The 23,990-nt window shown below is 55.0% G+C and overlaps 3 protein-coding genes across 7 annotated transcripts in view; 1 reads left to right on the top strand and 2 right to left on the bottom strand.

Annotated features, from left to right (window-relative positions):
• The first annotated feature begins 144 nt into the window (after positions 1-144).
• SNX22 (sorting nexin 22) lies at positions 145-3,217 on the top strand. Of its 3 annotated transcripts, none has more exons than XM_074837469.1 (6): positions 145-615; positions 1,900-1,983; positions 2,106-2,210; positions 2,331-2,404; positions 2,581-2,654; positions 2,785-3,217. In XM_074837469.1, exons 1-6 carry the CDS (start codon positions 547-549, stop codon positions 2,922-2,924), a joined length of 546 nt encoding a protein of 181 aa, XP_074693570.1. In that variant the 5' UTR covers positions 145-546; the 3' UTR covers positions 2,925-3,217. The 3 variants fall into 3 exon arrangements, with proteins under 3 accessions (XP_074693570.1, XP_074693572.1, XP_074693569.1); XM_074837468.1 differs by having other exon boundaries at positions 154-615; positions 2,310-2,404; XM_074837471.1 differs by lacking the exon at positions 1,900-1,983 and having other exon boundaries at positions 149-615; positions 2,310-2,404.
• A 165-nt stretch (positions 3,218-3,382) lies between these two features.
• PPIB (peptidylprolyl isomerase B) lies at positions 3,383-5,617 on the bottom strand. Its single transcript, XM_074837467.1, has 5 exons — positions 5,416-5,617; positions 5,076-5,189; positions 4,842-4,935; positions 3,987-4,171; positions 3,383-3,790 (listed from the first exon to the last, which is right to left on the bottom strand). Exons 1-5 carry the CDS (start codon positions 5,569-5,571, stop codon positions 3,668-3,670), a joined length of 672 nt encoding a protein of 223 aa, XP_074693568.1. The 5' UTR covers positions 5,572-5,617; the 3' UTR covers positions 3,383-3,667.
• A 1,635-nt stretch (positions 5,618-7,252) lies between these two features.
• CSNK1G1 (casein kinase 1 gamma 1) overlaps positions 7,253-23,990 on the bottom strand; it is a 110,702-nt gene continuing 93,964 nt past the window's right edge. Inside the window, exons 11-15 of one of the 3 annotated variants that reach the window (XM_074837836.1) lie at positions 23,004-23,108; positions 19,104-19,211; positions 15,930-16,036; positions 13,546-13,569; positions 7,253-10,498 (exon numbers count right to left, since the gene is read on the bottom strand). In XM_074837836.1, the coding sequence (XP_074693937.1) occupies positions 10,444-10,498; positions 13,546-13,569; positions 15,930-16,036; positions 19,104-19,211; positions 23,004-23,108 (399 nt within the window). In that variant the 3' untranslated portion in view covers positions 7,253-10,443. Of the gene's footprint in view, positions 10,499-13,545; positions 13,570-15,929; positions 16,037-19,103; positions 19,212-19,704; positions 19,776-23,003; positions 23,109-23,990 lie in introns of those variants that run through there. The other 2 variants (XM_074837837.1, XM_074837838.1) reach the window with 2 other exon arrangements.

The raw sequence follows: 23,990 nt of genomic DNA, 5'->3' as shown, positions 1-23,990 counted from the left end.
ATCTGAGCTCAGTGGCTCAAGGGTAGTGGCCCCTCTGCGTGGGTTCGTGGGGGGACCTGGCCCCCAAGAAGCCAGCGTGGAGCCTCTGGGGGCTGTAATGCTCCTTTCCCCCCGTGGCCAAGGGGCAGTTCTTGCTCCTTCAACCCCCCACCCCCCCAGGGCCCCCGCTCGGGATTTCATCAAAACCGATACCCCTTCTGCCTGCAAAAAAGGAAAAGGCAGCTTGTGCTGACTTCCCACTTTCCTTTCCCCTTGTCCCTGTAGAACCTGGTCCCTGCGGTACCTCCAGGCTCCAACCCCCTTCCCCCGCCTCCAGCCGTTGCGGCGTTTGGCCCTGGGGGCTGCAGGACCCTTCTTCGGGGCGCTCTCAGCCTGGCTTTGGGGTCCCCCGTGTCACCCGCTGGGTGCCGAGGGGCGGCGGGTGGCCCGGAGCGGGGCTGCCCCCGGTGCCGGAGCCCTTCCCCGGAGGCTGCGGGAGCGCAAAGCCCCGCGGCCGCCCCCGCTCCCCCCGGCGGCCCCGGGCGGCGGCGGCGGCGGCCCCGGGCGATGATCGCCGTCTCCATCCCCGCGGCGGAGCCCCAGGCGGCGGCGCGCAGCCCCGACAAGGCTCACACGGTGAGGGGCGCCCCCGGGGCTGGGGGGGGGGTGTCTCTGGAGCGGGGCGGGGGGGGGGGAGATCCCCTTTGCTGCAGGGGGTGAAGGTCCCTGGCTGTCCCCAAGGCGCCCTGCCTGCCCGGGGGAGGGGGTGGGGGTGCTCCCACTCTCCCTGAGGGGTTGGAGGGGGGGTCCCTGCCTGTCCCCGGGGGTCTCTGCCTGCTCGGGGGGGTGCCTCCACCTGCCCCACGGGTTGGGGGGCTCTGCCTGCCCCCCTCTGTCCCAGTCTGCTCCCAGGGGTCCCGTCTGCCCGCGAGGGGCGTATGTCTCCATCTGCCCCGGGGATTGGAGGTCCCCAAGTGTCCCCGGGGACCCCACATGCCCCAGGGGCTGGAGGTCTCTGGCCCTGGGAGGGTCCCTGCCAGGGGCACCCTCTGCCCTTGAAAGTGGAGGGGTTCCTCTACCCTGGGGGGGTCCCCTCTGGTCCTCACCTGCCCCAGGGGGTGGAGGTTCTCTGCTTGCCCTGGGGTGCCAGGGACACCCTCTGTCCTTGAGAGGCGGCCCGGGAGGATGGGGGGGTCTCCTCTGTCCCCAGGGTGTTGGGGATCTTTGTCATCCCCAGGGTGTCCCACTTGCCTTAGGGGGACCCTCTGCCATTGAAAGCAGGGCATGTCCCTGGCTGGCGACCCTCACTGCCCCTGAAAAATGGGGGTTTAGGGGGATGGGGTGGTGTATCCCTGGTCTGAGGGTTCCCTCTGCCCCAGGGGGAAGGGGTGGGGGTGTGGGGGGGGTGGTCCCCTGCCTGCCCCGGGGGGGGTGGACGTCCCTGTCCCACTCTGGGGGCTGATGGTGTGTGTGGGGGTGGTGGTGGTCCATTACTGTCCCCAGGAGGTCCTCACCTGCCTTGGGAAAGGGTGGGTTGCCTCCCCCTGCCCCAGAGGCTGGAGGTCCCCATGTGCCCCTCCCCAGTGTCCCTGCCCTCCCCAGGGGGTTGAAGGTCCCCCGATTGCCCCAGAGGCCCCGGCTGGGGATTGGAGGTACCTGCTTGCTTCTGCTCTGGGGCAGGTGGGGGGGGGTTTGTGTGTCCCATCTGCTCCTGGGGTCCTGCCTGTTCCCCACGGTGCCACCAGCCCCAGGGGGTTGGGTGGGTAGGGGGTGTCTCTGTCTACCCTAGAGGTTGGGGGTCTCTGCCTTTCCTGGATGATGGGGTGGGGGTGGAGGACCCCACGTGCCCTCCCCAGGCTGCGGGAGTGTAGGGGGGGGGGGTGTGTGAGTTGGAGGCTGATGAGGCTGATCCCAGCACAGGTGTTCCGGGTGGAGGTGCTGTGCAATGGCCGGCGGCACACGGTGGCGAAGCGCTACAGCGAGTTCCAGGCGCTGCATAAGCGGGTGAGAGCCCCAGCACCACGGGGGGACACGGGGAAGGGGACACCAGCTCCCCGGAGCCGGGACGACCAGCCTCATCCTCCCTGGTCCATCCTGACACGACGTCCCCCCATGCTCTACCTTAGATCAAGAAGACCTGCAAGGTCCCCAACTTTCCCCCGCGCCGTGTCCCCAACTGGATGCCCAAAGTGCTGGAGCAGCGCCGGCAGGGCCTGGAGCTTTACATCCGGGTAAGATGCTGCCCACCGGTGGCTTTGGGGGGTTTGGTTTGTTGTTGGTTTTTTTTTTGGGGGGGGGGGGGTGTGCTAACCCCCCCGAGTGCGTGGCAGGGTGTCTTGTACCACAACAAGGAGCTGCCCCAGGACGTGCTGGACTTCCTGAAGGTGCGGTGTTGCCAGCAGGACCCCAAGGCCAGCAGCCCCCCGTGAGTAGATGAGCAGCAGACAGCGCTGCTGGGATGGTCCCCCTCACCCGTGTTAAGCACCCCAAGACAAGGGGTTGGGGATGATGGGGACGGGCAGGGGGCTGGTATGTGGCCGGGTCACGCGTGGTGAAAGGGGGAGGCTTCGGTGGGCACTGAGGTCCCCTCTGCCGTGGCAGCACCAGCCGCCTGCCCTCCCAGCGCCCTGTCATCGGCTTCTGCAGGGACCCGTACGTGCGGCCACCGGGCACGGGTAAGGAGCGGGACCACGGGTCCCAAAGCCTCCCTGGGAAGAGGCTCTTTTGGGCCCCCAAAACGTGTTTTTCCTTTAATGGGGCCTGGGAGGGAAACAAAGCTGCTCCAGCTCCCGCCTTTCCTCACAGACCTGCTCCCCAACACCGTCCTCAGCGGGGTGCTGCAGGGCCTCTACATCCCAAGCTGCACCCCCAGCCAGGCAGCGCCCCAAGCCCCCGGCCTGACGGACTCCTGTGCACCCACCCAGCACCCAGGGCCACAGTGGTGAGCGGCCGGGCAGCGGAAAGGATCCCGGCGGTAAAAATAACTCTTCCCCACTGGGATGGGGCAGGAAAAGTGGGTGGGAGAAGCCAAGGGGTACAGTGGGAGCCACAGCTGCTCCCCCAGCCAGCGCTGCTCCCCCATCAGCATCCAAAGTGCCTTTGTTGGGAGAGCAGGAGCTCTGCCTTCTGCCCTCATGCTTCAGGGCTGCGGCAGGAGCCTTTGGACCCTCAGCTGTGCTTGGAAACCCCTCAGCATCTGGGCTTCAGTGCAATAAATCACTTGGGCTGGATTGGCAAAGGATCACTGAGCTCCGTCATTCTGCAAAGCAAATCCAGGCCCAACCGCGGCGCCGCGCTGGGCTTGATGAAAGGTGAAGGAAGGAAGTTGAAGGGTTGAGGGATGCACCCGGCTGAGGGACACTAAGTCATCTGCACCCCTCTGAGGGCAGGAGAGAGGCAACTCTTTTAAAAAACACATTGGTCACATTTATTGGTGCATGTGCTTCTTACAAAAGTGATGGGCAGAGGAGCCAGTGCCCTGTCGTGCCTGCTGGCCGGCCGGGAGGCGGCCGGGCGAAGGGGGGGGCCAGGCTGTGGGGCACGGCGGCTCTGCTGCTGCTCACCCGCCCCGGGACGACGGGGAAGCACACGGAGGGGGAGCAGGGCAGCCCCGGGGTCACAGCCCTTGTGGTCGGGTCCCTCGCGGAGCGCAGGGCCCCGCGCCGTGTGGCGGGGCCGGGAGGGTGGGTTACTCTTTGGCGATGGCGAACGGCTTCTCCACCTCGATGGTGCCGCAGTCGGCGATGGCGACGTCCTTCAGGGGCTTGTCCCGGCTGTCTGTCTTCGTGTTCTCCACCTTCCTCACCACGTCCTGGGGAAAGCAGAGGCACGAGAGTGGGGCAACGCTGGGCATGGGCAGAGCCACCTCAGTGCAATCCCCGTCCCAGAAGGCACCTCCCAGCCCATTTCTCCACAGCGCCCCGCCCCCAGCCAGTTGCCAAGGCAGCATCTGCCCGGTCCCGCTCTCCCCCTGGGCATCACCCCTTTAGCACCCATCACCCCCTTACCATGCCCTCCAGCACTTTGCCAAACACCACGTGCTTGCCGTCCAGCCACGGTGTCTTCACCGTGGTGATGAAGAACTGGGAACCGTTGGTGTCCTTGCCAGCGTTGGCCATGCTCACCCAGCCAGGGCCATAGTGCTTCAGCTTGAAGTTCTCATCGGGGAAGCGGTCCCCATAGATACTTTTTCCTAAGCGGGGGGTGGAAAAAGGCTGTGTTGCTCTCCTGGAAATATGTCAGGGTAGGGGTGATGATGGTGGCGCTCTCCACGGGCTGGGTGAGGTGAATGAGCACATCTGGAGGGGGGAACTAACTACCAGCACTGCAGGGAACCATGAGCTCCTGGAGGGAGCTAAAAGGAGCTTGGCAGGAGGGATCATGCCCCCAGGGGACCGGAGCAGGAGGCTGTGAGAGAGCAGACCTGATAAGAGCTTACAAGCCCAAATGCCAATATCATCGACTTAACTAATGTTTGCTAAGTGCTGGTGCAAGGTCTGAACTCTGCTGCTACCGGACTAAATATGTCCTGGCAGCCAGGACACCCGGCAGAGGCACCAGCTGCTGCAGAGGGAAGTTTTCTTACTGAGGAGTTTCTGGTCCTCCCATGGCAGAGGGCACAGTTCCACGGGGAACGTTCAGGTACCAGCCAGCCAAGCCTCACTGCGCCCATCCCTCCCCAGCACCCGGCTCTGCTTCGAGGCCAGGTCTCTAGGAGCTGCGTGCCCACTCCTGACCACTGTGGCACCACGCTCCAGCCCCACACTGGTCCCCAGGCATAGCCAGGCAGTCGGTCGGGAGCACGGCCTGCGTCTCGCTTCACGTCAGCAGCTGCATCCTCGGGCTGGCGTGGGGCAATTTACCTCCAGTGCCATCTCCACGGGTGAAGTCTCCTCCCTGGATCATGAAGTCCTTGATCACACGATGGAACTTGCTGCCCTTGAAGCCGAATCCTTTCTGGGGGCGGGGAGGGAGAGAACGGAATGAGGCAAAGGGACGGCCCGGAGCTCCCTCCGTCCAGCTCTGCCCCAGGGCAGCAAGCAGGAGCCTCCCAGGGGGCTGGGGGAGGCCCAGCCAGGCAGCTGCTGGCCCCTCACCTCTCCGGTGGCCAGTGCCACAAAGTTCTCCACTGTCTTGGGCACTGTCTTGCCAAAGAGCCCGATGACGACGCGGCCCACATCCTCCTCACCGATCCGCAGGTCGAAGAACACCTTGGGGGGGTGGAGGGAGGTTAGAGGGGCATCAGCGGAGCCCCCACCCTGCTGGGCCCGCCCACCTCCGCGCCTCACCCAGACCAACCGGGCCCAACCTCGCTGGGTCGGGCCTCCCCCCCCTGCACCCCCCAGGCCCCTCTCCCCCAGACCTTCACCCCGGGCCTCCCCCGCCCCAGCCGGGCCCGCCCCGCCCGTCCTCGCCGGGTGCCCCCCCCCCCCCGACCTTGGCGGTGACCTTGGGTCCCTTCTTGCGCTCGTCGGCCCGCGAGGCGGCGGGCAGCAGGAGCAGGAGGGCGGCGCCCAGCGCCGCCGCCGCCACCAGAACCTTCATCCTGCGCCGCTCGCAGCCCGGCCACAGCGCCCTCCGCGCCGCCTGCATCCGGCTCCGCCCGCCGCGCCCCCCCGCCGCCCCGCGTAGTGGTACGCGCCGCGCCGCGCTCCCCGCCCGCCCGCTCAGGCCGCCCGGGCGCGACCAACGGCGGCGGAGAAGGGGGGGGGTGGGGGGGGGGAGGAGGCACCTTCCGGCCGAGCGGGGGCGGTGCCGGCGCGAACCGCCGGGCGGCTGCCACGTTGCCCCTAGCTCGGCAGCAGCGGCGCGGCCAATCAGGAGCGCGGATGCGCGCTTCTGATTGGCCGCCGCGGAAGACGGGCGGGGCCTCCTGGATCGCGCTGGCCAATGGGCGCGGCCGGCGGCCCGCGGGGGGCGGGCACAGCTGCTCGGGGCGCTGAGGGGGCGCTGAGGGGGCGCGGGGTGGGGCGGCGACACAGCGACCGGCGGGACGCGGCCTATGGCGGCCCTGCCGCTGACCGGGCCTCGGAGCGGGCCCCGCGGCGGGGATGGAGCCCTTGAGAACGGCTGTGAGGAGAGAGGCCGCAAGTTCCCTTCAGTCCCCGCTGTGGCCGGCCTGGAAGCACCCGGAAGCGTTTGCAGCGTCGCTGATGTCTAGCTCAGCACGGCCCCTCAGAAATCCTGCAGTTGGGTGCACAGGGGGGAATTATGATTTTTTTTAACGGCTACACAAATCGATGTTGGTCAGCGTTAATCGCCCAGCATACAGACCTCTAAAGGAAGAGCCTGGGGGGGATGCGTGTTTCCAAGGGCCAGGGAAAGAAAGCTTGAGGTTTATCCTCCTTCTCAGAGCACAGCTGTCCCAAGAGTAATTTTTAGGTAGGGGAAATGAAAGTTCATGCTAAAAATACTAAGTTAAAGGCTGGGAAATGAGGAAAAACGTGCCAACAGACAGCGTGAAGCAGTTTCTAAGGGCGGGAGTCACGCTGCAGGTCCTCTCCCTGTCTAGATGCAGTGAAAGCTGCTTCTGGAAGATGCCACGTTTGGCAAATAGGTGCCACCTCCTTAACGTTTTTCTCTGTACTGAGAAGAAATCAGCAGCAGCTATTTGTATGCTGGGAAACACCCCAATCCTGGTGGTCGACTCCACGGGAGCGGCACAGCGCTTCTCCTTTCTACGCAAGATCCTGGCAAGTGGACAGGTGCAGAGGAAGGTGGCACTCGAGGCAGCAAGAGTTGGGCCTGTGTCATTGTCACCTTTCCCCCGCAGGCACAGCTGCCAGCACAGCGTGTGCCGAGGGATTGGGCTGGTGGTGACTTCGGCTGGAGCCCAAGGCCCTCGGCCAGCAGATGGGCGTACACAGTGCCCTTCCACTTGGGGAAGGGACGCTTGACGCCCACAGCACCAGCTGTAGGTGCTATTCCAGAGACATGACAGCACGTCTTGGGGTGGTTCACTGCTTTATGGCCCAAGTAATCAACGGTTTAGCCATTCTGCTTCCCAGGCTTGAAGCGGGAACATACAGCCACAGGGAGAAGAGAAATTGGTGTCATAATGCCTTGGCCAAGCTCTGTGGGGCTGAACCATCCATGGCTGTGGAGCACAAAGTGTTGAGAAGGTCTTGTAAGACGCCACACTGTGCACTGTCCCCTCAAAGGAGGGCTCTGAGCTTCTCCAGGAGAGGAGGGCTACCAGGAGTGCCCAACAGAAGCAAAGGAAAGAAAAATACAAACGATGTGGTCAGGGAGAGGTAATAAATACATCTATTCATGGAGAACAATGCAGCAGTGCAATGTTTTATTGAAAAAAAAAAAAAATCATCTCACTTGATACCTCAGAAGACTGCATCGCAACGCTGGTGGGCCACACCGTGGGAGAGCTACATCGGGGAGGCCAGCGCGGCGCTGGTGCCCCCGCCGCGGGCCCGAGTGCCCTCCCCTCGCGCCCCTGGGGTCTCCCAGCTGCTAACGGCCTCCATCGAGGAGAGGAGAGTTGGCCCAGGTAGGCTTAATGCCCTGCTTCCTACCACAGCATGGCTGGCTCAGTCTGGCTTGTGTCTCCTAGTCACCTCCGAGCTCCCTGGGGACAGCGGTTTCCTCAAGCACAGGACTTGCTGTTAACCTGTTTTATTTTCCTTTTTTTTTTTTTTTTTTCTAAAAAAAAAAAGCCACCCCACATATTTGCCCTTTTGAAGAGTCCAACGTACGATTATAGTGCAAGAGGGCTTGGTACAAGTGAGCATTACCAGCATGCCGTGGGGGGACAGTCCTCCCCTACAAACACATCATCGTAGGATTAAAAGAACATCGTATCTCCGGAGAGAAGCTGTAGTGGGTCACCGTGAAACAGCTTTCAAACCAACCCACTTAAAAACAAGGTCAGGAAAGTTTCTAAACAATCAAATACATTCACTTTAAAAAAACAAAACAAAACAAAACAAAACATTTAAGAACAAAAAACTGTTGAGATGGCCCCTTTTCCCCCCCGCCCTCCCTCACCCTGCAAACACTTACATATGCTGCAACTACAAGCTGCTCCTTGACCGGAGGCAGCGAGGAATGACCAAACACGGCAGGAGATGCAGAAGGAATCAAGTTCTGGTGACAGGCACTTAGTGGGGCTTGGGAGGGCAGCAACAGAAGCATCTCAGGGCCCGGTTCCATCTGCAGCGGGCAGGACCGCCCCTGGGGAGCGCCTGTGCCCCTTTCCCCCCCTCCCAAGACGCCAAACCATGGTTTCCTACAGCATAGAGGGGTACGCCTGCGCCAGAGACACCGGGCTTCTGGGAGCCACTGGCAGCGGAGGAGTTCGGAAAGAGAAGGGTGGAACGTGGCCACGGTCCCCGTACTCCCTCTGGCAGGAGGGGACAAGCGGGCGAAGCCCCAGCCCACGGTACGGCTCGAGGAAAGCGCTTTGTGGAACGAGAAGCGGGGTGCACGCATCTCCTGGTGGGTGCGTGAGCGGAGAGCTCTGAGCCTCTGAGCCGCGCTCCTCGGGGTAAGGCATGGAGAGAGCGCAGCGGAGAATGGCGAAGAGATGGCCCAGGGGGATCCTGGCAAGGGAGCAAGGCTTTTCCACCCTGCCGCAGGGATGCGCGGAGAGCAAGCCCAGAAGCTCCCTGCCCAGGATGATCTCCTGCCCTTTAACCTGCTCCTGCCCAGCCAGGGGAATCAAACCTCCCGGGAGTGCCACTCCACAAACTCCAAGCTACGCAGATCATCATTAAAATAATAAAAGATAATGAGATCTAGTCTCTTCCTTTCTTCCCTTGGTGCTCTCTGGGATTTTTGGGGTGAGCCAGGCCCGAGTTTATGACAACCGAAGTCCCTCAAGTGAACAGTCCCAGCCTGGTCAGGTGTCACACGTGGAAAGCCAAAGTACAAGGAACCTATTCACAACCTCCCCAAAAGCTGCTCGAGTTCTCCCGCAGCCCTGCCACATCTACGGTAACCTCCAGGCAGCCTAGGCCTTCTCCTAGTTTGGAAACGCTGCAGCAGGCTGCAAGATTATTTTTTTTTCACACACGTGCAAAGTGCCCCAAGCCCTTTGCTCGCTATTGGTTTGGCTCAAAAGCGGTGCACGAGAACCGTGGCTTCTCCTGTGAGGTGGGATGGCGTCCCACGTGCCCCAGACCCACGCTCGCAGAGAGGACGTGAAGGCTATTCCAGTCAAACCTATCTGACCATCTGGAGATGAAATCAGTGTTAAGGCAGTGAAGTATCCTCTCCCTCGCCGGGGAAGCTTTGCTCCTGCTAACGTTTTCTCGCAGAAGGTACGTGTTCACAACCACCCTGCCGGAGGGATGCGAGAAGGCTGCCCGGTTGCCCACAGCGAGAAATGCTTTGGGAAACAGCTGCCTCCCAGTTACCTGAATCCAGATCTACCTCCTAAGCCAGCGCAAACTCCTCCAGCTCAGCAAAGCTGATGCTGCTCTCCCCGCCAATGCCGGGCTACAGCCTTGCGTCTCCTTGGCCAGCTGGGTCAGGCACCGTGTAGGAAACCATGGTAGGGACATTCACCGGCAGCTAGAAAGGGTGATTGAAAATTCAAGTATGCTTTCCTCAGCATGTGGCCCAAGGCGGGTGTCGGGAACCCCAGACTGGCACGAGGGTCGTGCGGATGTCATCGACATCCCCACTCGAGGGCATTCTTTGCACCCCACCATCTTCCCAGCTGAATGTCTGTCTGCGCTGGCACCGCGCGGCCACGCAGAGATCCACAGATACAATGTGCATCTGTAAATGCTAAAAATAATAAAAAGTGCAACGACGTCAGCTTCTTTAAAACAATCCACATTGCTCTGTTACCGTCAGAGGAGGGAAGTGTGTCAAGGGAGCCGGGAAAAAAACCTAACTGGAACAGTAGATTGCAAATTTCTCACAGCTTGCACATTACAGTGTAACTGTTCCCAAGGAGCCGCAAAGGGAACCTGTCTCTCACTGCTGCAGCAGTCAGGCCCTTCTCCCACACAACTCTCCTGCCTGCACTGCATCCTCCTGCCCTCTCGACAGCCAATCAAGCCTATGGTATTTCTCCGCTTAATTAAGGAGGGAGGAGGATGGAGGAGCAGAGAGCGCAGGGGACGAGGGGAGGAAAGTGAGCAGGAACTAAGCACAGTCCTCAGGTTTGCGTGAACGATGCCTTCGCCGTAAACAACGGGAAGGAGGGTCAGCCAGCCAGCCCCCCTCCCAGGGCGACCAAGACCTGAGCCAGCCACAGTCCTGGTCCCAAAAGGAGCTTCAGGCTTGGAGTGAACGAGGGAGACCATTCAGCAGATCCACCCCAGAGTGGTTTGTTTTGGAACGTTTTCTTCTCTTTTTGGTTTAAAATGTCACTTTTTTTTTTTTTTTTTTCTCTCTTCCTCCTATGCCTCCTCCTCCCCCCTAAAGAGAAGCCCCTTCCAGTGAGACAGGGCAGGAGCTGCAGGCGCGGTGGTTCCTGCAAGGCCCAGGAGGCACCGGTCACTTGTGACGCTGAGCCGTCTTCTTCCGTTTCCTCTTAAAGAAGCAGCAGCACCTGGGGCACAAAGGACAAGGCAAGTTAGCCCCGCACCCAGCACCCCGGGGAGATCCCCCCCCATCCCAGGCTTCCCTCCGCTCAGCCGCATGCAACAGCACCTCCGTGTGCCTGGCTCAAGGCCCCGGCAGACCCGCTGTCCCTCGGCACGGTCGGCAGGTGCTGGTGGACGGTTGCCACCACCAGCCCGGACTGGCAGAGCAGCAAAGGCAAGTTAGCCACACGCTGCGGGGGCCCAAAGCCCAAAGGCTCCGGGTGACAGCGGGGAGCAGCCCCAGAGCACCAGGCTGTCTCCCTCCCGAGGCTCGACTGGGGCAGGAATGGAGGAGCCATCCCATCTGGGAAAGCAGTACAACAAGGATCCAGATGCTCCGCTCCCTCTGTCCGAACCCCGGAGGAAGCGGACTGGGACGGCGAGCCCTGGCTGCTCTTCCCAGCTACGAGACACACGGTTTTCACCACCGTTCACTAAAAAGACAAGTTCCAAAGAGATCTCGGCTCAGGGACCAGGTTTCTTTACTGAACCTTTCATGATAACCAGAGCTTCCACCTTGAATAAATCATTCAGTGCCGGTATGCAGAACCCCTGCTTCTTCCCCCATCCGATGCGAGGGAGGTGCACAGCGCCCGGGGATTAGGGGAAGCAAGAAGGATGGAGAGTGGAGGCTGAGGTGGGGAGAAAAACGCCCATCGCAGCTGAACCGTGAAGAGTGGTGGTTTCACTTGTGGGATGCACTGAAAGCAGTCGCCCAAAGTTTTCTAGTCCTGCCGGCTTCCTACAGAATTACTCGGCGTTTAAGGCCTATCTACCTTTCTATCCTCAGCCCGCTGTCAGGAATCCTCTGCACAGAAGAAAGGTGTTTGTTCTGTGCGAGTTCTGCTCCTGAGCTACGTGTCTTTCTCCTGCCGTGACAGCCATCTCCGGAGAAGCCCAGGTGATGCTGAAAGGCTACTTTTTCAGGCTGGTGGAAGGGATGCCTGGCTAAGCAGCAAGAGCAGATGTGAGTATGCAAAGACCATTTTTTCCTACAAGCATCTTTTACCAACAGCCAGACCAAAAGTGTTCAAAAGCACTGTAACAACTTCTCCAAAGTATTTTCGGTTGGGTCCTTCAAGGCTTTGAAACGTCAGCGTTACATTTCTATCCTCTCAGAGCTAGAGGAACAGATTCGTTCTCACTTGCACCCCAGGAGGTGCTTGCCCCTGGATGCACAAGCCTCACTACGGGGTGCGTAAGCGATGGGTGACCACCCCCGCCCCGTGAGCCGAGCTCAGATCGTCTGCTGGGGAGACCAACACCCTCTATGACACGGAGAGCTCAAACAGCCGCAGCAAGAGGAGGGCCACCGCCCACCACACGTTCCTCTGGCCTGCGTGGACTAAGGGCCAAGGGAAGTTTAACACCCATGATTTGTCTTTAGGTTCCTAAACAGGCCTAGTTTAGAGGTGAGATGAGACAAAACACAAAGCACTTGTCCTTGCAGGAACACAGGCTCAGAGCGACCTGTGACGACTCCACCACTACCCACCTAGCCTGACGTTTGCAGCGTGCAGTCTGAAGCACCACCCAACCCACGTTCCTGCGCATGGCTGGCACTTTTAACCCCCCCACCTCAGGACTGGTCTTGCATTTTATTGTCCCGGGCCACCTGCCACCCTCTCCTGCTTTAACCTGTCGCAGTATTTCTCTCCCACGGCAGCCACCTTCCTTCATGACTCGGGCAATGGTGAGTAAGGGAGAATACGTTATGGGGAGAGAGGATGGAAAATGCATGAGTTACGATTTTGCATGCAGCGGGTAAGGGAAGAAGAGGGCTGAGCAGCACTTGTTTCCTTGGGCACCGAACAAAGGGAGCTGACTGACTTCTGGCTGTATTTCCTTGTAACTGTCTTTTTAGGCTCTTACTCAAAGGTCCAGGGAAGGGTTCAGGAAAGGAAGGCCTGGCAGTTCAGACAGGCAGAGGCAAAACACGAAAACAAAAGAATAAGGCAGGCTGACAATTACAGAACGTGATCTCTCTGCATGCAGACAATGCCCAAGAGAACAGCTCCAGACTACGACATACAGAGAAGCCAGAGATGCCAGAGGTATTGGAGGCAATGCCTATGGAGAGCAGGGCAGAGGCGGTCAGTCTCCCATCCAGCAAGGACATTCCTCGCCGCACACGGGCTTTGTCACCTCACTCCGTAGCGATTCCCACCCAGCAGCCCTCCCTGGGACCTAAAAACTCCTCATCCGAGCCTCTGCTTGCTCCTCCACTTACTGGGTACGTGGTTTCCCTGAGGGGCAAGGGAGGGAGGGAACACCTCTGTGGGACAACTTGAGACCAGGACACTACAGCTTCAAGACCCTGATAAAACCATCATACTCCTGAGCTGGGCTTGGACTGATGCTAATCCCAACCCTTCCACTCCTTCTCTCCCAGAGAAGCCAGCTCACCCGCACCCTCAACTGACAGCTGCAGGGTTTCTGGAAAGGAGCCATCTCACATCCACCCTCTCCAAGCAGGGGCTGTAGCTGGGGCTCTGTCACTAACGAGGACTCCACGGCCACATCTTTCCATCCTCTCTAACAATACAGGCCCTGGCCCGTGCTTCTTCAGAGGAGACTCTCCAAGGAAGCGACTGGCCCCTTCCCCTCGATACCCAGCACAGGCTTTTCCCTTCGTAACCATCTGCGTGAGGAATTCCTGCAAGATGCTTGGCAAGCCTGGTCCCGACTCTGCCCAACTCCATTAGACATCATCTGCTCAGGGACGTAACAGTTTGGGGGAGATGGTAAGCCGAATAGAAAAGGATTAAAATCCATCTTTTTGGATCCATCAGTTCAGAGGATCAGCCGAATTGCTTGGCCTCATGCGGCCGCTCAGACATAGCCCACACCCTCCCCAATATTGCATGTGGTCCTCAGCACGGTCCTAAAATCAAAACAGCTCTGGGTTGGCTTTGACTTTGTGCCTTTTTAGGGTTTGATCAGTTTGATTTTGCCAACCCCAGTCTAGTCTGGTCCGCTCCCCCTTGCATGTGGACTGGAGAGAGGGACTCACCACAAGTTGAGCATTTTCAGGCAGCTACAGAGAGTGTAGAGAAAAAACACAGAAAGGAAGAAAGAGCAATTAGTTCACAGAGGTGGGATGAAAGCATGTCACTGCAGCCATGCAAACATGCAGTGCAGACTGGCAGACACACACCATGCCTGCCCGCCGCCCGCCCCCAGCCCTCATACCACCTCTGCCCTCGCCATGGTGCCGCTGAGAACTGCCACGTTTTCCAGGCTCTTGAGGCCTCTGACAAACACCCCCTGTTTCCCATGAAGGCACTGGTCCCATGAGGTTCCTATCTGGGGCTGGGATCAGAAAGGGGCTCAGGGCCACCAGGACAGGAATCTGCTCTTGTCCCCTGCAGCTCCAGCAGCAGAAGGGCCACATCATGGATCTACACCTGGGACCTGCCCTTCAGCGAAACCCACGGCCGGGATCAGGAGCTTGTCTCCAGCGTAACCCAAAGCAGAAGCATTTGCACAGCCCCTCTGCCTGCCAGGAGTGCCAGGGAAAGACCTTTCTGCTATTGCATCTCGTCTTGAAACACTGAGCCCCAGCTCCAGCTCCTTCTAGCTCTTTCTGGCCAACTTTACTGCAGAGCAGAATCCAAAAGTCCGTTGCCCTCCTCATAAAACTGAGGGGATTTATGATCACAGATGCAAGAGAAGATGAAGCCAGCCCTCCCTGTGGCAAGAGGAACGAAGCGGACTACACCTGGGAATTACAAGATACCCCAAACCTGTGAGTGCAAAGCAGCTGGCGCTCTGCTTCCCAGCACCTCCAAAACCAATTTGGGACCACACAAACAAGGGCTGGAGGGAGGCAGAACCGTTCCACGCGTCGCAAGACACGGCTCAGGCAGCGCTTTCCTTGTGTGCTCCTTTTCCCCTGTCTTGACGTCTCCCCTGTACGTGGGGGTGGGGTCTGGACTCTGGCCTTGCTCAACAAGGTGCTGCAGAAACACAGGCTGAAGGTGGTGTCATCCTAAAAGCTGACTCTTCCTTGCACGGGGTTGCTGTATCGAGGACCATTAAGGGTGACAATCTGCCCCATCCTAGGAGCAACCCCAAGCCACGTGCCCGGGGAGGGGACCCACTTCACTCTGACCAAGACAGAGCCTGTGATGCCAAACTGGTGGTCTCTGCAGGCCACACTACCCGTATCTAAGAGGAATATTGCCCACTCTGCAAGTTGTACCTTAAGATCTCCCCCACCCCGCTGTACTTTATGAGGAGCCTGTATCAAAACCAAGGTTCACTCCTTTGGCTGTTGCTCAGGCATGTTGCTGCCAGGATCACGCCCAGGCCAGCCACCAGCGAGAAAGATCACGCAGAAGTGTGTCCTGAGGGACAGAGGAATAGACAGCAGAAGACCTTCGGGACAACCGGCACTGGCTTCAGCCTGACGTGTATCTAGGGACCTTTCCCATCAACACACCCTTCCTCATGCCTGCCAGTTTTCCTCTTCACCCTCCTAACGGAGGTTCTCACAAAGGCTGAGACAAACAGCGTGGGACAAGCAGCACCACTGTCATCCAGTCTAATTACAACCAGGCAGTTGGGCAATGTCACAGCACTGACCGGTTCAAAGGCAGCCCCGGGGCTGCTTTACTCCTCGTCTGGGGAGTGTCAGGATTACACTGTGACCTGCTGGGGTCCTGGTCTAGTTCAGAGGCAGCGAGAAGGTCCCATGTCGAGGATCATGCAAAAGGTGACATGATGGTGCCAGATGCAGCACGTGTGCAAAGGGAGGCCAAAATGGTCAAAGCAGCAACTTTGTACATCAGTTCTCACTCTTGACCACAAGCTACAGAGGAGAGGTCAGCTCAGAGGGAGCGCGGTGATTCCCACAAGCAGGAGACCTGTTTCTGGTTTCTCTCACTCAGCTTTTGTTGGGCTAGACCAAGAGAATTCATGGAGAGAACTACCTGTCCCTGCAAGAGTTTCTTTAGGACCGTTCTGGATATCTGGCATTCACTTCTTGTAGCCAGAAATAGTGTTCACTTTCAGACCAACACTCTTTTCATCGAGCTGTGCTCAAGCTACTCCTACACGCTCAGCACGAGCGTACAGCGCGTTCTCCTTTTGGAACAGGGGATGCTCACGGGGATTCCTGAAATCAATTCATGTTACTGTGGTATTTGTGCTACTGTCTATCTTGCAATACATGCTCTGAGTACGAGTTACGTTCTCCAGCCATGACAAGTGTAAAAAAGAAGCAGCGGCAGCAGCAGCACTGAAGGCACCATGCACAAAAGCAGCAATATGCAAGAAAAAGGGCATGTGATACGAGCATCGAGTACTTCATCATGGGTAAACATCCCCACTCGTTTCCCAGGAGGAGGATTAACAACCACACCAGTGGAAAGCCTGTTTGTAAAGCAAACGTACTTAGCTTCCTCCACCACCTCCACCTCTGCCTGCGCTGTTATGGGCGCGTTGGAGTGTGCCCCCGTCGGGTCATCCACGTTCAGCTCCCCGTTGGTCGAGCTAACCACCTGAAAAACAAAGGAACACCCCATTAACCAAGCCCCCTTGCACGTGATGCGTCTCCACCCACCTGGGCAAGGGATGCTGAGGGACTGGGAAATCTACCCAGTAACTTCTGTTTGCTCCTGCCTCTTTGCACCCTCTTAGCAGGCTGTCAGATCCCTTGAATGCCTTTGAATGTGTGCCTGGTCTGGAGGGACCAGCCTGGTTTATCCCAAGGAGAACAGCAGGCAGGGGACTGCGTCTGTGTCCACCAATTCACACTGCTGTGCCCAGCACAGGCCTTGTGTCTTTGGGAGGCTATGCTGCTTTGGGAGGCACAGCCACCAGTGAGCAGACTACTGACAGCCCTATACACACACATAAACTCTATTATGTTGATTGTTTTCTGCTGATGCTTTTACAGGCAAGCAACTCAGTCCAGTACCAAGGGAAGAAGTCACTCCAGAGCCACCAGAGTCTCACTCCTTACACAGCCAGCTTCTGGAACCATATCCTCGCCCAAAAGCTACTGATACGGTCTCTCATCTCTTTTTGCTTCACAGATGATGTCAGGCCTTACTTGGGCATTTCCATTATATGGATGACCATCCAGATCTGCAGCTGCCAGCAGCTCTGCGTTTGCCAGGACAGCACATCATTTTCTGGATAATTCATCATTGCTCTGTCACCACAATAACTGCCAAGAAGCCTGTATGGGACCGAAGTTCGGCCAGCCCTTGCGCACTCCACCTGGAAGGTAGGACAGGCTCCTGCATGTCGCTGTGATCACCCGGAGCTGCTCCTGGGTGCAGAGCTGTAACGACGCGTGGTTCCTCTCCCGCTCCACCTCTTCACCTTTCTACAAGGTAAAAGGAGGTATCTCCCATTGGGGGGGGGTGAGGTGCTACCCAGTATTCCTGGTGGCTCTGGATGACCGAACCACCAGAGATGAAGAGAAGGAAGCCACTGAAGCAGATGTCCCCTTGCTATTAAGTGCATCTATCTGTGATCATTTTGAATACTTAAGTTCTACGAGCACCTGCTGTTTCTGCAGATCAAGCCCTGTGGCCCATCTCTGCCCAGACAGGTCAGGACTCAGCTCATGTGGTTTCCAGAGCTCTCCTCGAGTAACAACCCCTTGGGTTCTCTTCACAGCCCACCCAGGTTCTCCGGACCCCCACACCTCCCACACAACTTTGCAAAATGCTAGCACTTAATCGTGCTATCCCAGTGATCTTCCCACAGTTTCTTCAGATACCTGTTAAATTTCATTTTACAAAAGGCTTTGATTTTCCTCCTCTTTTTTACATGCCATCACTTCATTCTGATGTGGCAAATTCAACCGTTGCCTTAAAGGAAATGGCCACTTGAAGCTACTGACCTCCCAAGGGTTCAGCATGAGCTGAACATCTGTTGAGAAACAATTTAAGCATCTGCAGCCCAGCAGCCATGCACAGCAGAAGATTTCCTGTTCTTGGCTGCAGATAAGTAGAATTTTAATGCTTACAGTGGCACATACAGGCTTGTAAACTGCTTAGGTAGGCAACTCTCCCAGTCAAATTAGGACTAGGACTGCCTTACTGCTGTAGTTACTCTGGCAGAGCACTGTTCGTGGGGAGACACAGCTCATGCTGGCTTTGTGCAAGGAAACTATTCCCCTGACAAAAAAAATATGAATAAAAACACCTATTCTGTACTTACTGAGAGCTGAATTCATAGAATCACAGAAAGGTTTGGGTTGGGAAGGGCCTTTACAGATCATCTAGTCCAATGCCTCTGCCATGGGCAGGGACATCTTCCACTAGATCAGGTTGCTCAGAGCCCTGTCCAACCTGGCCTTGAAGGCTGCTCCAGTTTACTGACTGCTCGCATCTGACATCAGAGCTACACATACATTACTTCCTCCTTATCTTTCAGTTTCTCTGCTACTCCGTAAAATAGCTTTAAATGAAAATAGGAATGTGGCTAATCAAGGCAAAAATAATTGAATCCAACCAAGTATTAGGAATAAGTAAAAATTTCAAGCTAATCTGTATTTCACTTAGGGGCAGCCTGCACTATCTGTCTCAGCTCAGCTCTGTCCTGCTCCAGGCACTAATTCCCATTTCACCAGAGCCAATTTTCAAAGTGTTGTGTCTGGCACTAGAGCCAGCTCTCGCAGGCAAACCTCTGCCAAAGAGTTCACCTCGCCAGCAATATTAGACAGTTCTTGTTTGCTCGAATGACTCTTGCATCTTCCCTCTAGCACGTCCAGCCGTCTTACTCTGGCAGTAGTGCAAGAAACTCCCTTAGCGAGCCTAAGTGACAACCAGAGGCAGGTATGGTTTCATAAACAGAAGCAGGCTTTTCAGGAATTTAAAACTCTAGCTGCAATGCCACCTTTAATGCTGCCTGGCGCTGCCGCGCAGCCTCTACTCATCCACCTTCCACAATGCAGTCACCCAGAGACCCAACCTGCAGCCACCATGCCCTTACACTGGTGCTGGTCTTGCTGCTGGATCCAAAACTAAAATGCTAATGTGCTGGGGAGCAAGTGAACACGGTCACCACACCCTGGAACTGCAGTGACTGTTCAACGTGTCTCCCCTCCACTCGGAGGGAGAAGTTGCTATGCAGCCTACGTGCACCAGCCATCCACCATCCATTTCTCTGGGCTGACACCCCCAGATTTCCATTAAGCAGCAGGAATTCAACCAGAACCTCATCTATCAAGCCTGAACTATTTTCCTAACATTATGGGGTTTATATGCAACAGACCTTATTTCAGCTGCCTCTTACTACTTAAGAGCATCCCCAAGGTGGGGATAGAATGGTGCTTTATAGACCAGACCTGCTAATATACACTCCTTTCTGCGTTCAATTTGACAAATCTGAGTTCAAAATAGCTCTCAGAGGAAAAGCTTCATTGAAGCAGTAACAGCAACAATGTTGGCCATCACAGCTTGGGTCCCACAAAACGCTCGTGGCTTGAGCGTTACGTACGGGACAGGACCAAACCCGCTGTAAAACTGCTCTCCCGCCCATGATGTTACTGCAGTTCGAGGAGAATTCAGGGGATTTAACACAAATTCTCACATCAGGAGGAAGAGGTACCTGTACTGATCCTCCGTGCCGATCTGCAGCCAAATGAGATGTCAAGTACGAGGTATTTGTCTGCCGGCTTGGCTGGATCTCCCACTCCCCTCGGCGATCTGATGACGCCTGCTCATAAGGTTCAGAAGCACGAGAGAAATAGAAGAGAGGGCAAAAGGTGAATGAGGGGAAGAAATAAAAGGGTGTTTGTTAGTGAGTTAGTGTCTTTGCAAAAAGCAAGGCATTTTAAACTTTTAGCTGGGCTAAAATTTCTCTTTACCAAGTGCACCTCATACTTTACTTCAGCGGTGTCTGCAGTAATCCACTGCAGGAGTGGATTTCTTCTCCTCTAGCTGCTAAACGAAGAGAAAGCTCAGATCTAGTCAGGAAGTTATTTCTTTACATGGCTTCATTTCCATGGGTTTCAGCACAGAAATAAACACACTGACAGTATGTTTAACTACGTCTGTCAGGTCACACACACCAGAGCACTTGGCATGGCAGCAAGGTTGGATACACAAGTTTGACCTCCCTAAAATACATATTTTTTTAACTCAAATTTGCGACATAAAACAAAGCCACGTTTTATTTTACCAAAAGCCAGTTCCACACACTGATTCACCTGTACAGTGCAGAAGGAAACATCCACCACACCTGCTTGACTGAAGAGAGGGTTGGTGGCTTTTTGGTTTTCTGCAGAAAAGTAGATAAGAAACTTTCGCTAACAGTTTCTTCTTTATCCCCAACAGATGCAAACCTCAGGCAATTAAATTATTAGAATTGTATTTATTAGAAGAACCACTTTGCACTTGCATGTGAAGCTCCTTACAGGTCACCCAGCTTTCATGACAAAACATCCAGCATTCACCTAGGACCCACAAGGATCTCAGCACCTCAACCCAACCAACCAGCTGGAGGAACACTTCCCAAAACTGGGAGGTGTAGGACAAACAGGTAGATCTGTGTTGGCCTCAGGCCAACAGCAGAGGACATAGCCAAGCCTGAAGTGACTGATGGGACACTTTTAAAAGGTGTTTCCCTAGATGCTGTATAAAAATTTAAGCAAATGTTTCAAAGCTGAAGCACAAATTTGAAAGAAGAGAGGGCAGAGCAGCAGAGTCCCCGCAGCTGGCAGGAGGGATGCTGAACAGAGACGTCACAGACCTCACCAGGAAACAAGAGGCTCAAGTGAATAACCACCAGGTTATCAGCAGTGAAGCTGAAGTAGCTAACCAAAGAGAGGTGCACAGGCCCTGCCTTTCCCCAGCACTACTTTGTGTTACTCCCTGAAGCCATGGATGATGAGTCCAAGCCCTGGTCAGAGGAAAAGAAGCCACAAGGCTCAGTGCCACTGTGAAAAAAGAAAAAGAGAAAAAAAAAAAAGACTGCAAGCAGAGAAAGACTCCAGAAGCCTCTGAATGAACTGCAACACTAACTAGTAAATTGTCACTCAACTAGAGCATGAGCAAAAAGTAGGAGAATAAAAAAAGAAAGTCTCCTGGCATTTGATACAACATTTGCTATTGTTACCTTTGCACGTGACCTCTGACTCCCTCCCGGAGTGACCCATGGTGCTGCTCCTCCCTCCAAGCAGCCACCAAATCCAGTTCACAGGTAGTATCTCCCTTAGAGGTGGTCTTGTCCAGGCTTGTCCTATTCAATCTTACTACATGTTCCTCCCATCAGCCTAAGACACTGCTTACACTTTTTGTACTTGGTGACTGGCAACGGAGAAGCACTTCCCTTAGAATATTTTTTTTAATGGCTGCAAGTCACAAGATGATGAACAACTGGAGAATTTAAGTTAGTAGAAGACAGATCTCGAGCAGTGCTCCTTCCAAAGCACTGTGCCATCAGGTCATAGCCCAGGCGATGAAGTAGTACCATGCTACATCAACGTGAGAAGCAACCTCCTGCCTAGGAGCCTGGAAGCAATTTCTAGGAAAGGCTCCAGTAGCCACAAGACAGATTTTTCTCTTTGAGCTCTACAGCCAAGTATGTGATAAACTAGTTTTGAAGTAGGCTTGAGTTGAGCCGCCCAACGCAACCCAAGCAGTGACACTGAGGAAGCAATGCCCGTGAAATCTGAGAGCATCAAGTTCCCATTAACACTCAGCCCCTTCCTACCAGCTACCAAATGACGAGACTGGCACCTAAAGACAGAGGGGGAGGGGCTCACCCATCTTTGACAGTTAAGTATCTTCACTTCCTAGAGGAAAAGACTACAAAAAGGAGATCACTCTCTCATCAGCATCTTTACTGGGAACCCAAATATTATAAAAGAGAATCTGCAGTTGTTACACTCAGGAACAAAAAGAAGGCAATTAAATCTGGAGATCAAGGCAGTCACTTGACCCAAAACTCTGCCTTCAATTCACTGCTCTAGACGTTTATTTTTTCTACTTTTTCCTTCAGAGAAATTGTTTGTTCAATAGTTAAAAGGAACATCCCTCGGAAGAGAGTTGTTTATGTTTTGGTGAGAAGAAACTGATTTTCGCTGCATAATGGGATAATAATTCAGTATCCTAAGTAATGTTTAGGTGAAAAAAATGACAAAAGCTGCTATGCAATACAGCATCAAGACTATTTGTGAGGCTCAGAAGAACAAGGACTGAAGGCTGCCTGCATCATATTTTGGGACTAGGGCAGAATTTTTGGGCTATGTACTGTAATTTGTGAACTAACATGCTTGAAAATGAAGCCAGGCGTCATTGTCCGTTCAAGGAAACAAGATGCCTCATACGTACACAGCGTGAAGGTCTGTTGTCAAAGCAGACAACTAGAGACTGCCACCCAAAAAACGGGGGTTAATGCATTAATCAGGCAATATATTAAAGCAGATTATTTTACTAGTACTCACAAACCAGTCCACACTAATCAGCATGCATAAATACAGTACTGCACACATGCTTCAAACAATCCAGCTTCCTACAAGCAACACTTCTAACGAGGGGTATTCATCCTGATTGTAGCTGATGGCTTGAGGGGTGTTCTAGTCTACGTTAGCTGCTCTACCATTCAGAGCCCAGCTGCACAGAACGAGGAAAGCCGAGCCCAGACAGGTTATTACATCTCACACTCGATTCTGCACCCAGCTGAGTGGGAGCAGAGACGGCAGACAAGGAGCTAGAACAGCACACAGCGGTTAGAGGAGCAAAGCGAGCCCAGAACCACTCACTGGGAAGTAAGAGCACCAACAGCTCTAGCTAGGAGCCGGCAGTTGGAGATCTACTGAACTTCTGATCAGTTCTGTTAATACAGAAAATCCAAACTCTAAACACCAACAAAATACTACAACTAGGAAGGAAAAAAATGAGGAAATTCAAATTCAAAAACTGGCAGTTCATCTGGACCATGATGCCCAGCCCCTCCAAGGGACCCTGCCCTGGCAGCCCTTTACGCTCTGCAACACTCATGCTGCGAACTGGACAGCCCAAGAAGGATATATAGTGTGAACGTGGGACGTGCACATCCTCATCGCAGCCGCGCGCTCCATGGGAAGAGGGCACCTGGGGGCAGGCTGCCATCGCCACAACCTGTTGGTCTACTCCACGGTCCATGTGCTATGAGTAAAAGCACCCGAAAGAACATTGTTGGGCAGGTAGGTCAGGTAGTCTGACCAGGCTGGAGAGCTGACTTAAACAGCTTACCCACAAACTACAGAAAAGTGACCCACTCCAATTTGTACTCCACTTGGTTCACAAACCCAAGGAATTGTGCTGGCTGATACAGTATTTCAGCAACCTGTTGCTTTGAGAAAATTCTGCTCCAATCGCAGTCTCTAAATTAAGCAGGAAGACCAAGTCAAGAACCAGCCCCAGCCACCTCTAACGGCACATGGCTTCTGCTTCTCCAGTCCCAGAAGAATTCAGAGAGGTGCCAAATAACGTGGCACTGCCAAAGCGGTTGTGAGCAACACACCTGATTGCGAAGGGCCTGCTGCGATGGCCGATCCCTATGGATGTGGCTGTCTCTCGTTACTGCAGATGTCCCAGAATCTACGTGAACAGATCCCACTGGAGTAGGCTGGAAAACAAGGCATTCGTTAGCATGAAGCCGATGCTGAAGATGCTGCTCTCTCTCTCAACACATGCACGCACAAACCTAACTTGTCAGGCTGGCTCCCATCGGGTACAAGCAGGAAAATATCAAAATGCTGCCCAAAGGTACTGACAATAACCAAGGAAAATTACAGCCAGGGCTATAAAATCCCCGTGATTTGATGGACATGCGATTTGATGCTGGACACCAGCACCAAGCATCTTGTATAAAATTAAAAAGATATAGTTAGGTATCTGTATCGGTGTCAGACCACACCTAAAGTGCCTCACATATGATTATTAACAACTGAAAATATACCCATTTGTTTTCCTCATCTCATTGTCTTGCCACTTTTAAAAATCACGCTCGCATAGAAACAGGATGTGTTAAAATTAAAGCTTCATCTGCTCTGTTCTCACCAAAGTCATAATCCCTGCTCACAACATCAAAATCTCCATAGCAACCACTGCAGTTGTCAGCAATAGCATGCTTGTCTTACAAGGTGCTTTTTAACAATTGCCTTTGTAATTAAACAAAAATGAGGAGAAAAATCATGATTCACAAAGGGAATGATTTCTTATGAAGATGAACTGTTTGGGGCACAGTAAACGTTGGTAATGCTAAATATAGTTGGGACGGTAAATCATCGTTGACAGTACCAAGTTTAGCACTAAATGCATTTGATCTGGCACCAGTGACAATTAATTTACAGACGCCTTTGCCACTGCCGGTGTGTGGTGACTGGACGTTAGCAAGAAGGTTATCAGCAGAACGACACAAAACACCACTGACAGCCAGCAGAAGAGCTTTAGACTCTTCTATCAGATTTCCCCATGACACTCTTTTGGCCAAGGTCTTCTTGAGTTT

Source organism: Strix aluco, chromosome 12 (genome assembly GCF_031877795.1).
Source record: "Strix aluco isolate bStrAlu1 chromosome 12, bStrAlu1.hap1, whole genome shotgun sequence".
Lineage (NCBI taxonomy): Eukaryota > Metazoa > Chordata > Aves > Strigiformes > Strigidae > Strix > Strix aluco.
Note: the sequence above shows the minus strand (reverse complement) of the source record. Positions and strands in the feature narration are given on the sequence as shown.